The sequence below is a fragment of the Cydia amplana genome, chromosome 25, assembly GCF_948474715.1.
Source record: "Cydia amplana chromosome 25, ilCydAmpl1.1, whole genome shotgun sequence".
In the NCBI taxonomy this organism is placed as follows: Eukaryota; Metazoa; Arthropoda; class Insecta; order Lepidoptera; family Tortricidae; genus Cydia; species Cydia amplana.
The window spans coordinates 3,649,912-3,665,023 of record NC_086093.1 but is presented as its reverse complement, the minus strand read 5'-3'; the positions used below and the strand labels follow the sequence as shown (position 1 = coordinate 3,665,023).

General features: G+C 41.3%; 2 protein-coding genes and 1 long non-coding RNA gene across 3 annotated transcripts in view; 2 read left to right on the top strand and 1 right to left on the bottom strand.

Annotated features, from left to right (window-relative positions):
• LOC134659713 (uncharacterized) overlaps window positions 1-15,112 on the top strand; it is a 247,646-nt gene that overhangs the window by 127,567 nt on the left and 104,967 nt on the right. The gene's annotated exons all lie outside the window — the stretch shown is intronic.
• On the top strand, window positions 2,801-7,369 carry LOC134659837 (uncharacterized). Its single transcript, XM_063515544.1, has 6 exons — window positions 2,801-2,985; window positions 3,575-3,787; window positions 4,492-4,748; window positions 5,233-5,294; window positions 6,023-6,234; window positions 6,899-7,369. The coding sequence occupies exons 1-6, from the start codon at window positions 2,844-2,846 to the stop codon at window positions 7,276-7,278; spliced, it is 1,266 nt and encodes a 421-aa protein (XP_063371614.1). The 5' UTR covers window positions 2,801-2,843; the 3' UTR covers window positions 7,279-7,369.
• The window catches only part of LOC134659770 (modular serine protease-like), a 32,123-nt gene continuing 26,494 nt past the window's right edge, over window positions 9,484-15,112 (bottom strand). The window contains exons 11-15 of the mRNA XM_063515471.1: window positions 14,431-14,592; window positions 13,059-13,174; window positions 11,852-12,028; window positions 10,173-10,332; window positions 9,484-9,688 (exon numbers count right to left, since the gene is read on the bottom strand). Coding sequence (XP_063371541.1) covers window positions 9,486-9,688; window positions 10,173-10,332; window positions 11,852-12,028; window positions 13,059-13,174; window positions 14,431-14,592 — 818 coding nt within the window. The 3' untranslated portion in view covers window positions 9,484-9,485. The remainder of the gene's footprint in view (window positions 9,689-10,172; window positions 10,333-11,851; window positions 12,029-13,058; window positions 13,175-14,430; window positions 14,593-15,112) is intronic.

Sequence of the window (15,112 nt, the reverse complement as noted above, 5' to 3'; positions counted from 1 at the left end):
CGTCCTGGACGCCCGTCTGTCCCGGCGCGAGCGACGAGACTCACGCTCTCTGCCATAACGACTAGTAAGTATGGTGATACTCGCCGGGACACGTCCCGACTCGTCCTGGACGCCCGTCTATCCCGACGCGAGCGACGAGACTCACGCTCTCTGCCATAACCAGTAGTAAGTACGGTGATACTCGCCGGGACACGTCCCGACTCGTCTTGGACGCCCGTCTATCCCGACGCGAGCGACGAGACTCACGCTCTCTGTCATAACCACTAGTAAGTACGGTGATACTCGCCGGGACACGTCCCGACTCGTCCTGGACGCCAAGTGTAACGGGACGCCCGACTGTTCCGTCCCGACGCGAGCGACGGCATGCACGCTCTCTGCCATAACCACCAGTAAGTACGGTGATACTCGCCGGGATATGTCCCAACTCGTCCTCAACGTGACGTAACGGGACGGGACGCCCGACTGTCCCGACGCAAGCGACGCACGGTCTCTGCCATAACTGCCGGGTATAGAAATGGTGACGGTGATTACGCCCGGGAACTAACAAAATTTCTGCAGGATCTTGTTTAAAACTACTTAAATATTCTGTGCCCATTTGCTTCTAGCTGTCAACCCAGCTGGTTCCGCTGCGCGTACGGCGGGTGCGTTGGCAGCGCAGCGCCGTGCGACGGCCGGGCGGCATGTTACGACAACTCGGATGAAAGGCTGCTGCGGTGCAGAAATAGAACTGCCGTTATAGAGTAAGTAGTATTTATTTGAAATATGTATTTTAACATATTGCGCCATTCATGAGTTGCTCTTATGCCTCTTATTAGGCATAAAGCACATCAGAAATCGTTTATTTGCGAACCATCGTACGTTATAGTTGGTAGGTACAATAAAAACATTAAATCACATGGCACCCTATAAAGGGTATAGCAAGTATTCTTAGGTAGGACTACTTTGTGTAGTAGTATAATATTACATATTTTTTTTTAGATTTTTAGATTTTTTTAGCCAACATGCGTGTGCACTCACAGCGTGTTCGCTAGATATACTTATTATATACTTTTATCCAATCGTATTTGTGGTCATTGGGTACAACAGTCAGCTGCAGAGAGTGGTGACTCCCCCGCAAACAAATTTCTATGCAGAGGGGGTCACCTTTCTCTGCAGCTGACTGTACATCAATCGTTGTAACTATCTATCTATCTATCTAATAAAAGTATAGGTAGTTTTAAAAGAAATAAAATCTTTCCTTAAAAAAATCGACAAAAACTTATTTAAACAATTTAACGTTGTCTACCTACATACCAAGCCTACCCAAGATGAATTTTTCTTTACGTTTGGTATTACTCGATGTACGATTGTCATCTTGGCTGGGGTCTCAGGAATTTCTCTTGTTTAATACAGTGGCGAATTCAAGTGCGAAAACGGCGCCAAGATACCAGTAGACCAGCTGTGCGACGGCGAGGTGAACTGCGCAGATGGCACAGACGAAACCGTTCGCGCATGCGCGGGGCGCCGCTGCAAAAGGGACCAGTTCCAGTGCAAGTATGGCGCGTGCGTGCCTGCCCGTGCAAAGTGCGATGCGGTATGTACAATTAAGAGGATAGTAGACGAGCGCTTCTCCATACAATCCTAGTCCTCATTTTCCTCCCTGGATAATAACATTATGGAAATCATTTAAATTTACAGTAACATAGTCAATAACCCCATACCCATGCCCCTTCTTTTGACTTTATTATTTGATTTTTTGATAAGAGCGAAAAATAAAACGTATATACATTTTTAATACTATAGTAGTAGTAGTAGTAGTAAAATACTTTATTGTACAAAAAGAAACATAAAACATGAAAGAATTCAGAGAACACATCATTAGTACAAAGGCGAACTTATCCCTTTCAGGGATCTCTTCCAGTTAACCCTATATTATATAAGCTATAAGTATGTAGGTATGTTTTATAATATTGCAGTTAATATTATCATTTCTCCACGACCTAAAGGTTGTCTGGTCTTTAGCGATAAGACCGCCTTGTTATTACCTCTGTCTTCATGTATTATGTGCGTCTCGCTGTAAATGTTTTATTGAGGTTGTACAATAAAGAGGATTTGTATTGTATTGTATGTTGTATTGTAATGTGACAGGACGGTCATCGAGATTGCGCTGACGGGTCGGACGAAGATGATGTTCTTTGTAACAGACCGCAGACTGTAATTCCCAAAAGGTGAGTTCAGAGAGATGTGAGACGCAAATACTTACACATTGGACAAAGATATTGGACAGATGGAATTATACCAACCTAAATTGTGCCACTCAGTTTAGCCTAACAATAGTTATTTGTACAACAAGAGATCAAAGTTTGATATTTCTTCGAGTGCTTATTTTGAGTCCCGTGCAAGCGAAAGATTCTATAATAGATTCACGAGCGTAGCGAGTGAATCTAATTTAGAATCTTGAGCGTAGTAAGGGACTCAAAAGCGCACGAGATGTAAATAACTTTGATCTCGTGTAGTACACAACATTTTTCACCTCAGCAGTGAGAACATATTAGAGAACCCGAAAAATGTATTCCTTCTTCATCAAATCATCACTTACCTCTATTCACTCATGTTTTCTTAAGATATACCAACAATTAAATTTTCACCTCAGCAGCTCGAACAAGGGTACTTTGCTACTTAAAAACAGTGAGCAAAATCGCATTTTGCTCATTTTGTCTCACTCAGTGAGCAAAATGCGATTTTGCTCACTGTTTTTAAGTAGCAAAGTACCCTTGTTCGAGCTGCTGAGGTAAAAATGTTATTTTTATTTTAGCTACATGCAATGCTTTCCACCCCGCTGGCCAGAGCATGGTTCAGTCGACATGACGATGGGGCCACTGGCCCCGATCGTTGGCGCAAGCTTGACCTTTATCGTCGAATGCAAACCACCATACCGCCTGGAGGTCCCTGAGGAAATTCACTGTGAACGCGGTCAATGGTCCGGACCCATACCTGAGTGTAAACGTAAGTATAGTCCGTCGATGTCTAGTCTGCATGACAAACAGAGTGCCACCATAAACTCCTATGAAAATGTGATGTTCATGCTGCCTTTCCACCGAGGCGGATCCCCTCATCTCCATTCGTGTTTACTATAGTGGAAAACAGCCTTATACTGGCCTTGCCACACTTAAGGGCTCATTTAAACGGCGCGCGAACTCATACACAATTTTAGTTGCAATGCGGACCATGGAGGTACCTAACATCAATTCAGCCGACCGATCAAATGACGCAATGTAATGAAACTCGCATGCGAGTTCTCGCACCGTCTAAATGAGTCCTAATTAGGCTATGCCAACTTACCTTATACGGACTTTATAATAGTACAATACTACAAAGGCCAAGATATATGGATTTGCCGGTCGAGTTGGCAAATACTTTCCCAGCAAGGTGTATACTTGTATAGTGCTCTTCTCAAAAATGCACGAAAATACAATTAAAAACCAATAATAACCTAAAATTTCAAATGCACACTTAAGGTCATTGTGCTAGCCTAGGCCAGCAAATTTGTATGAAAATGTATTGCCGGTGGTTAATAATACAATCTTTATTCTAGTGCCACCTGCCGGGTCGAATCTGTGCGTGTTACCCAAATACCCGCACGAAGGGTCGTACTCTGTGTCAGGAAGGCCGGACGCTCGCCCCGGAATGACGTTTGACGAAGTGACGGTGACCGTGACCTGTAAAGCGCCGTACAGTCGGGTTGGACCCGGGGAGCTGCAATGCTATTTCGGCCATTGGTCCGCAAATAGATTGAGCTATTGCAGGTGTAAGTACACTATTCAGTAATAAAGGATGACTCACGCTAGACCGGGCCGCGTCCGGGATGAGGCATCCGACATGTCATTTTCTATGACGGTTGATCGGTGATCACGTCAATTGCAGACGATTTATGGTACAAATCGGAGAGACAATGACCTCCCCAGACTTAACACCGCCTGGGACGGAATTAAGGAAACGCAGGGATGCCCAGCACCTGCATTACCCTCTCGGCTTCACTGTCTTAACCCACAGGAAAGGCGAGCCAATACGTGTGGAGGCAGATCGGCTGCAGGAATCTGCCGCTTATTTCAGGTTGGACTCTACTCGCGCCTTACGGTAACTCCATACATACTCCATACTTTAGAATAGCGCCAACCCTCACATGGGATAAGGATGATCACGTGGTGCTTTCTATATAAAACAAACCGCTGGAAGTTCCGGCCCTGTCTAGTGTTCATCAAAACTAATCTTACGAGTCCAATCTCGAGAAATACCAGTATATAATTAAACCGAAAATACCACTATCTAAAAATTATGACGATTTAAGGTACCTATGCATTTTTTTTCTGTGGACATCATATTTCAGAATATTGTTTTAAAATAAGATCGTACTTGCAATTGTATGGCGGCGGCTAGATTTGTGTGACTCTTAAGATCCGGACTTAACTGTGACTCTTAAGGCACCAAGGTAAACTCCAAATTATTTTCCAGATTTCTGCGAAAATCCAAGGCACCCTAGCGTCACATATTACTGCGGGGACAACTATGACCAGGAATGCGGCGATTTAGTGCCAAGTGGTGAAAGTGCTCGACTGAAATGCAACGACAATTACCATCCTTCATACCAGCTTCAGAGTGTGAAATGTTTCGATAATGGCTGGTCCTTAATTCAGACCTGCGAACCTGACGTCGTTATACCGGAACCTGACGTCGTTATACCGGAACCTGACATCCCTGTTTCAAAAGAGGTTATTAAGGCTGGTTTTAGTGTCACGCGGACTGTCCGTGCGGATCGCTCCGCACCGCCAAATTGTATGAGAAAGCTGTCCGCGCGGACGGTCGTCACTCTAAAACTGATGTATGGGTTAATTTAAACACATATTATTGTAAAATATGTAAGCAGAGTATATTCAGCACAAGAGTAAAAACAAGAACAAGAATAGAAAGAATAACAAGCACGTCAATCACATTTTGATATGTCATATGCCGTCGGCCAGGATTACAATAAGCAGGTTACTATTCTACAGATATGAAACCTCTAACAAAAACGCTCCCTGAACTTAATACATATTGGTCCGGTGCGGAGCGATCCGCACGGACGGTCCGCGTGACACTAAAACCAGCCTAACTTATTACGTTTATCTGGCCGCTGGACACTTTTTAGAAGTCACGAAATACTAGAGCGTCGACGACTCTTTTTCAATTATCATAAATGATAATTTATTTTGACAGGATGGTATTTTGGACAACAGTACGCCAGCTGCTATCCCCAACTCGACTCCAATCCCAGATGTGTAAGTTCTTTTAACAACATTGTTAACCAGTAACCTAAAACATTAACCTCATCATCATCATCATTGGCCACTGCATCTGTTGTAGATGTTTGATGCCAAAATATGTCTCCTCTAGCCACAGAGAGGCCTATAAAACGCTCTCTCATTTCATTAAGTAAATAAAAAATTGACAAATCAATATTGCATTTGTCTTAGCAAGTTTTGATTGTGAGCGGCTAGCGGTAAGCATGCCAATAGTAATTTACTAGGGAATGGAAAAATTGAATCACCGGAGTTAAATATTACAGTGTAAATTACGCTATTTTAGATATATATAACGAATTATTATTATTTTTTCCATATTTTTCCGCAAATAACTTTAAGTAAAGGGCTATTCAAAAATTACGTCATTTCAAATTGGGGGGGTCTGGACATCGGATGATGGTAGCATGACGTAGGAGGAAACGGGGTCATTCGAAGCATGATTTTTGGATGATTTTAAGGGGGGGGGGGGGGGTCAAAAATCGCCAAAAAAAGATGACGTAATTTATGAACAGCCCCTAAGGTAAACGTAAGGCAGCGTAATTCCAGCTCGTATGTCTGTAAGATTGAAAGTGAAAATTATTGGGACAAGTCCAAATCCAGACTTCAAGATTAAAATAATGTGTTGAGGCTATATTATTTTAACCAAAGTAGTACCTATTTAATTAAAACAAAATTTTAAATTTTGTCTTATAAAAATGTTACAGATCTACAACACCGAAAAATCTCTGCGTGCTGCCCGAAAACCCAGACTACGGGACGTACTCAGTAGCAGGAAGGCCGGACGCACAACCTTGGATGACATTTGACAATATCACGATGGTCGTGTCGTGTGACACGCCGATGCGTCCGAACGGTCCGGTGGAGATGCGTTGCTCTGATGGCGATTGGTCTATGGACGAGTTTACATCCTGTTCGAGTGAGTTGTTAATTTATCTTATTTTTATCTTATTGTATTTATTGGAAAAGCAAACAGAAATAAGTGAGCAGGAGATAAGTTTACAAAGACACACTAAAGACATTCCTTAACAGCTCTTATTAAAACATGTATATCAGAAATATACTACACTTAACTACTCTTAAGGTACTAAACACAATTATTAATTTAGATGCTTAAGCAAAATGATGATTACTAAAAGAGACAAACTAAAAACAGTAACAACTAACAAGCCAATACTGTACAAAGCAATAATCTATTTTATTTCGATGTAACCAATGGACATAGAGGATACAATAAAAGATATAAAAAATATAATACATATGTATATTGAGACTACAGTACAATACTATGTAGGTACTACGCCTATCGGGTAATTTAGTATATGATATAGGGTCATTGCGTCAGTTCACCGTCCAGTGCCTGTTTCCGTCCACTTGGCGTAGTTGCTACAAAGAATTGCGTATCATTTGAACATACAGGTATATATTTAAATTATACGCATTTCTTGAATATATAGGTATTTAAATTATATGCAATTCAATAGCAACTACGCCAAGTGGACGGAAACAGGCATCGGACGGTGAACTAACGCAATGACCCTATGGTTTTAAAGTTAAACAAGTTTTGTTTACCTTTTTTACAGATTTCTGCGAAGTGCCACGTCATCCCAGCGTCACTTACTACTGCGGGGACATGGACAGACATAACGTAAAATGCGATGATTTCGTTATAAGTGGTACCACAGTTTACCCAAAATGCAACGATTTTTATTACAGCACCACTGGAATGAGGCAACGCATGACGTGTAACAACGGAAATTGGAACTTTGTTGAAACGTGCGATATAGACTATAATGTTTCGCTAGACGGCAATAATATTACTGTGCGTTTAGGTGACAAAATATACTTATACTTGTCTGGATCTGAGTATTCTTTGGCAGTGGATATAAATTCAGAAACTTTTATAAATGAAACTATGCCTGAACCTAAACCCAAGATACCTAACTATGACTATTGGGGCTAAATCTTTTAGGAATTTCCCCTTTTATCCTTCCTACATTCCTTTAATTTTCCTTTCTTCATTTCGTCTTTCTTTGTTTTTAATGTCATTTATCCTTTCCTTTCTTCTTTGTTCTTTATTTTCTTTTCTCTTTTTTCCTTTTATTATACTTTTTTAGGGGTCACTCGAATATGTAATATAATAGCGATAGAACGCTTTTTTTTCTCTAATACTGCAAAAAATTATTGTTTTAACACACTTATGTAATAAAAGGATTTAGAACTTTAGGATTTGGTTTTATTTTATCAGAATTTATATAAGTTGAACCGCTAGCACTTATCATTAGCGTAAGCCTTAAATATGATAATATTTAACTGATATTTTTTATATTTTATATTAAGCCCTGTACAAACAAAATAGTAGGTATTAGGGGCGAAGGAAAAAACACCTTAATTTGTAAATAGTTGCAAAAACATGATTTTATGTTTATTGTTTAGTTAAAATAATAAAAAATATAAAAAAATGTCATAAAATTAACTAAATAGAGCTTGACGTTAAGGATGACTCACGTTAGACCGGGCCATGGCCGGGCCGGAGCTTCCGGCGCTTACTTTTCTATGACAGATGACAGGTGATCACGTGATGCTTTCCTAGGAAAACGAAGCTCCGGAAGCTCCGGTCCGGACACGGCCCGGTCTAACGTGAGTCATCTTTTACTCGTCAGCTAAATTGACTCTATCACGTAACGAAAATGTCCCAGTGCTGGACACTGTCCCAATACTTGTAATAGTTATCATTTTCAATCTTATTTCCCAGCCAATAATGGTCAAAAATGGACTGTTAACTATTGGTATTAGGCTGTCAACCATGAGGACTTTAACATTAAACAACTCAGCGTGTTTTGAATATTCTTGTAATAATTCTTTAACGTCTCTAGAGAAGACTCAATTCTCTAAAGTTTGCTACAGTTCAAGCTTAGACAAAAATACAAAAGTTAAAAATACATCAAGTCTTAGAGGTGAGAACTTCCGTTTATCAATACTACATTCAAGAGCAACGAAAATACATTGAGATAAAAATGAATATAATAGAAATCCACTTCATTAACAAACTCATTTGTTTTTTGAGTTAAGACGGCCCCCAATACAGTTTCATATGCGTCGGTACCAACTACAATTACCATAAAACTTATATCGACCGGAATATGGACCGTGATTACCTTTTGTTACCGCTATCTTCATTTACCCGTGAACAAGATGCATGTAACTGCATCGAAATATCGGGAGCTCGAAAACAATACAGAAGGTAACCAGACATAGAAGTTTTTGTGGCAAAATAAAGTGATTGACAAAATGAAATCTGTTATCGATATTACCTTAACGTTAGAGATAAAATATATAACCTACAGAAAACACTGTTGAAAACCATTGTGCCTAACAATATAAAAACAAAACATAGTGATGGCTATTCCCACCTTTTCCAATTTTGTAATGTGCTTCCCGTACAAAACCTAGTCAAGTTAGCAATGCTTAAAGAAAATTGCAAGGATAATATATCCGATTTAAAAGAATACAATCGTAACAGTAGGTTAAGAGGTTTACCTAACTCACATCGATTTATATTACCACCAACAAAAAATGTCTACGGTATGAGAACCAACTATTATTTGCTTCCAAAAATATTAAACACCCTTCCGAAACATTTACAAGATTTATAGCTAACCAATCCTGAATCAAATAAAGATGTAAAAAAATACCTGTTATCATCTAGTAATTATGATTATATTTTATAAAACGTAACTTTAATGTAACATGTGTAAAATTTTATAACATAAGGACCTATGTAGTGCATTTAGTCCGAACTCTAGCTGTAAACAAGCCATTTTTGGCTTAGCAGTTAAGATACATAAAACTCTACGATCCATTTAATTGTTTAGAACTTTAATAAATGAAAAAAATGAAAAAGATATTTATTAAATTTTATAAGAAGATAAGCTACCGCGAAATATACAACACGCTCGATAGTCGATATCTTCTTCTCTTTTGATAAATATATTGGTAGTTTTCTATTCTTTTGGCACACTACAGTTTACGTTTTGATTTTTAAGTACTAAATATATGTAAGTAGTAAATAAATTATGTACCGCTTTGTAATTCATTCTTGAAATTTCTCGGTAACTTACCTACAGCAAGTAGAAGTGACATCTTTTAAATATTGATCTGTTACAATCCTCATCTCTTGTTATTAAGATGCTTCCTAACAAAGTCGTCATGCTTGAGCAGCTGCGTGAAGCTGGTATAAGAGTTAGCATTGCATTTGTGACCGTTGCTAGGGGCAGTGGAAACTACTCCTCGGAGATACCAGCGTTGCACGCTCCGTTCAACTTCGGGGAATACTAGCCCACCGCCGCTGTCGCCTTTGCAGAGCGCCGTGCCTGTGAACATGGAAAAATACCCTGATATGAAGCTTACGATAAATTTAAAAGTGAAAAATTACTATCTTGGCTATCCATAGTACAAAGTATCTAAATGCGAAGGCCCGAAGAGTCCAGGATGTCAGGTCCCACAAGGTTGAGTGGATGAAAATGTCACAGAATAAATAATAGTACTAGGTACAGAAGGTTCACTAAACGCGTCTATTACGAGAGATATGGCCGCTAGGTGGCCCAAGCGCGAGCAGGTGTCCGTTCCGTAGCGGTGCGCGGCAACTACTATGGCTAGACGCCAAAATTGGTTTAGGGTGTGGGCCACATATACTTGTAGCGACGAAATCGCGGAGTGAGCCAAGTAAAACCCCCTCCACACTCGTGCACGAATCGCGGCCCGAAGCCGCGAACGCGAGTGTGGCGTCGAGTTTTTAGATCGCGCACGAGTGTGGAGGGGGCTAAAGGTTAAAATGAGGTAAAGAGACAAACCCACCAGTCTTAGTGCCCGCGCATATTTTGTCGCTGGTAATGTAGCTGCGGAAGTCGAAAGGCAGATCAGCGATGCACTGCTCCACATCAACGTATGGCAGCTCCGACACCTTGAGAACTTGGGATGCGTTGCCGTCTTCTGAGGTCAAGCCCCAGCCGGCCACCTGAAATAAAATAAAAAATCAGATCAATCTGATAGCCCAAGACTTGGCTATCGAAGTATAAAAAACCGGCCAAAGAACACAAACACCATATCCTGACTAGAACAATTACACACCCGGAAACAACGTGTATACCGATAGCGCCGCGTTATCAGAAACAAAACACTATTAAAAAAACCGGCCAAGTGCGAGTCGGACTAGCGCACGGAGGGTTCCGCACCATCAACAAAAAATAGAGCAAAACAAGCAAAAAAACGGTCACCCATCCAAGTACTGACCCCGCCCGACGTTGCTTAACTTCGGTCAAAAATCACGTTTGTTGTATGGGAGCCCCACTTAAATCTTTATTTTATTCTTTTTTTAGTATTTGTTGTTATAGCGGCAACAGAAATACATCATCTGTGAAAATTTCAACTGTCTAGCTATCACGGTTCGTGAGATACAGCCTGGTGACAGACAGACGGACGGACGGACGGACGGACGGACGGACGGAGTCTTAGTAATAGGGTCCCGTTTTTACCCTTTGGGTACGGAACCCTAAAAACGGCCGAAGTGCGAGTCGGAAAAAAAACACCTGATATAAAATAAAAAACCGGCCAAGTGCGAGTCGGACTCGCGCACGGAGGGTTCCGCACCATCAACAAAAAATAGAGCAAAACAAGCAAAAAACGGTCACCCATCCAAGTACTGACCCGCCCGACGTTGCTTAACTTCGGTCAAAAATCACGTTTGTTGTATGGGAGCCCCACTTAAATCTTTATTTTATTCTGTTTTTAGTATTTGTTGTTATAGCGGCAACAGAAATACATCATCTGTGAAAATTTCGGACGGACGGACAGCGGAGTCTTAGTAATAGGGTCCCGTTTTTACCCTTTGGGTACGGAACCCTAAAAACAGATAAATCTGATAGAATCAGCCCAAGACTTGGCTATCGAAGAATAAAAAACCGGCCAAAGTGCGCGTCGGACGCGCTTTCCAAGGGTTCCGTACATTAAGTCCGACTCACGCTTGACTGCACATTTCTAATAGGTTTTCCTATTTCACATTTCTATAGGTAAAGAACTCTTTGTGTATTTTTTTCGAAAATTTTGACCCATTAGTTTCGGAGATAACGGGGGCGGGGGGAATGGTCGGACAGACAGACAGACGCACGAGTAATCCTATAAGGGTTCCTAAAACCAGCGAAATCTGATAGAATCAACCCAAGACGACTATCGAAGTATAAAAAGTACCACAATACACGTTAAAATCACGCACTTGCTCGGCCATAATCGGCGGTCGAAATCGGCGACCCTATTTCACATTTGCGTCCAAACCACCTAATTGGATCAGACAATGTAATCAGATTGGCGAAAAATTGTTCCCGTGTGGACGGGCTTATTTGTGCTGGTCAAATCATTTTAGAAGTCAAATTGCACGTGTGTGTGGTAACCACATGCTATGTTAATGCCTTATAATATGGTGTTTGTGTAGTCTTTGATTTAGACTATTTGTATCTCTACTGATCGCTCTGAGTTCCTACCTTGCCAATATTCCCAGGTTTAAGCTGCCGTTCATCAAACAGCACGCTAAAGTCGACGCAGACGGGACGTATATAGTTGGCCAGCACGACTGGTGTCACCAGGATGATCAGCGCGATGTCGTCTTGGAAGTTGCTGGCCGCACCAGAAAACCGGGGCGGCACCTTTATGTCGCTCACCTGAAAAAAATTATTCGGAGGTGAAAACGCCAATGTATTTTTTTTTAGTTACTATTTTGAGCCAACTCAAAATTATTATTTTACTAGATACCTAGTTCTGGGATAGAATTCTTATGTGATTTACCTACAAGATTTGCTGGGACGTCAGTCTTCCGTGACCAGAACTGGTGCAACCCAGCAGAAACGTCGGATTTAACGTATAGACAATGAAGTTATATAGCGAAGGAGTCGTTAAATATGTGTAGGTACAGTCAGCAGCAGAAGTTTCTATGCGGGCGAGGTGTTCAAAATTACCTATACGCTCTTATTCTCTAAACAATAAAGTTGTGTCAAAATCATTTTGAACCACCTCGCCCGCTGACTACTGCTGCTGATTGTACAAAACGCGACAGTTTAAAGTGACACACAAATAAATGCCCTTACCAGGGTTCGAACCCGGGACCTCTCGCTTCGTAGGCAGTGTTATAAATTTAATTTAATTAGCGACTACCCACTACCCAGGCTAGGAGACCGTCGATAACAAGATAAAGCAAAGCATTGCTTTCACATCACGTCAAGACATTTAATCGGCGCTAGCAGCTGCAGGCAAGCGTTGACGCATGGTATGGTCACGTTCATAATTTTACTATAAATTTTTGTCTATATGTTTATGTTTTTCTTTTTTTGTTTTGTTTGTTTTCTTGTATATTTTTTGTATTCTCTGTTTTCTTGGTCCTTTCGTGTATTTTTGTAATGTTTTAAATAATATGTATCTTTATGTGTTTTCTGTCGTGGCATAACAGCGCTGGCTTTATAGCTAGCATTATGCTGAGTTGGGTCCATTTCGTGATGCACATCAATTATTGATTTCTTATTTTCTTCCTGCTGTTGTTTGTACATGTTCGTACATGTTTTGTGATCGTCAAGAATAAAAATCTTTTATCTATCTATCTAGAATTCTAGATAAAGATCAAATCGGAGACACTCACGTCTCGAATTTAAACTGTTGTGAGACATACTAACATTGAATAATTTTAAGGTTTAGACTCACGTCTGATTTCTGCCCGCCCTCCTCAATGCTCCACGGGCGGTACAGCTTGCCCACGCCCACCGCGAAATACTTCGCGGGCAGCACGCGTTCCACGTCGTTCCAGAAGCAATGTGCCGCTGTTAGAAAAAGAGGTTTTGTTAGTCGTTGACACGACCGGTGCTGACATTTTATTTGACATACATGACGTACCGTAAACTCTGGTATTAGGTAAATAGAAGCGCGGCGGTGTGTAACTTTTACTGCCCCCCCCCCTGCCTACCTGCCAGGGGGCGGATTGCTACCTTTACATCTGTGCCAAGTGAATTCAACCGATACCAAAAGCTGGGCAGAAGTCCGTTAATCCGTTAATAGTTAATTAACGAAGTTAAGTTTTCGAGTAACGGATTAACTTTTAAGTTAACTTTAAAAACCTGTAACGGACTTGTTAACTTCCGTTAACTACAGTGCAACTTTACATAGCGCGAATCGTCGCGCGCTTGTACTACTGAATAAGACTACTAAGAGGCTAATATTGCTTGCTACGAAGTTAACTTTTTGATTAACGGTGCCCAGCTCTGCAAAATTTGCACCTCCCATACATTGGATGACACTACTTCCCGTACTAGTAACTACAGTCCTATAATGGCTCTTCTACATGATGGCCCAGCACTGGAATAGCGAGATGGCCATGCAATGGTTGAGAGGACGCACTATAGAATGGGCCACGCGTACACACCATCGCTGGCCCACCTTTGACGTGCGGACGAAAAACCGACACCTTGGCCATCCCATCGCCATCCCGCCGCGCCATAAGCCATCCGACACCACTATCCTCTCTACACGCTGGCCCATCTTAGTGGGCCAGTATGATGGCTACACGTCGGTAACTCGTGGCATTTAGGTAGCACTTAAAAGATTAGTTTAATTAATTCCTTTTTTTAGTGGTTTATTTTTCTCGACTCGTATAGGAAGAACATTGTCACATCACTAGTCTGTTAGAAACTGTCAAGTGCTACCTAAATCCCACGAGTTACCGATGTGTGATCATCACTAATCTTTTAAGTGCTACCTAAATGCCACGAGTTACCGATGTGTAGATGGCCCATCGTGTAGAGGAGCCATAATACAACTAATGATCCAGTTTTTAACGTTGATTATTTACGAGCCGTTTTGATTTGGTTTGGACTCGTTAAATATATTTTGATGCTTCAATATACGTACTAAATGCTTCTTCTTTATTAGACACTCAACATAATTTGAAAAATATTTATACATATTTTACTGGAACTTGAATTTGGACCATTACCTGAGTCTGACTGTAGGTTCATATGCTGCTTGTAGCGACACTATCATAGGGCCAAATACAATCTTGTCTTAAAAAAAGGATACTTGCCAGATATAACAACTGTAGTTGAAGCCAGGGATCCCCCACAGATCTGCATGAAGGGTGTGAACCTCTTGTCGTATATGCCGGCGTGCCACGGCAGTTCACCACGCTCCGCGTTCACGCCGTTGATTATCAACTGCTCGCCTTTCGGCGTCAGGGTTCCACATTCTGTAGTTCATGGGTAGGATTAGTACTAGGTATACAGTCTTGTTGGTCTAGGATTACTCATAATTTAGTGTTTTGCACAACCCTTAAGGATGACTCACGTTAGACCAGGCCGGGCCGAGCCTTAGCTTCCGGCGCTTCGTTTTCTATGGAAAGCACCACGTGAACACCGATCAACCGTCATAGAAAATGACATGTCGGCAGCCTCGGCCCGGGCACGGCCCGGTCTAGAGTGAGTCATCCTTTACCCTTAACTAGTTAGTGTTTTAATTCGATTTTAAATTTGTCATACGCAACAATTAGAGCGGTTTCACATTGGCCGTGCCGAGATCGCCGGATGTCGGAATACTTTTGAATAAAGACGACTGCTTGAAAATGCCTTATGGCATAGTTTTTTTTTTTGCATTATTAACGCTTTCTTTTGAGCAACAAACAATAATTCAATACTTTTGTTTTACTTTTTTAACTTAAGGCTCCGTCACACAGGCGCGTTAGCGGGGCGTGAGCGGGGCGCGATGAGAGC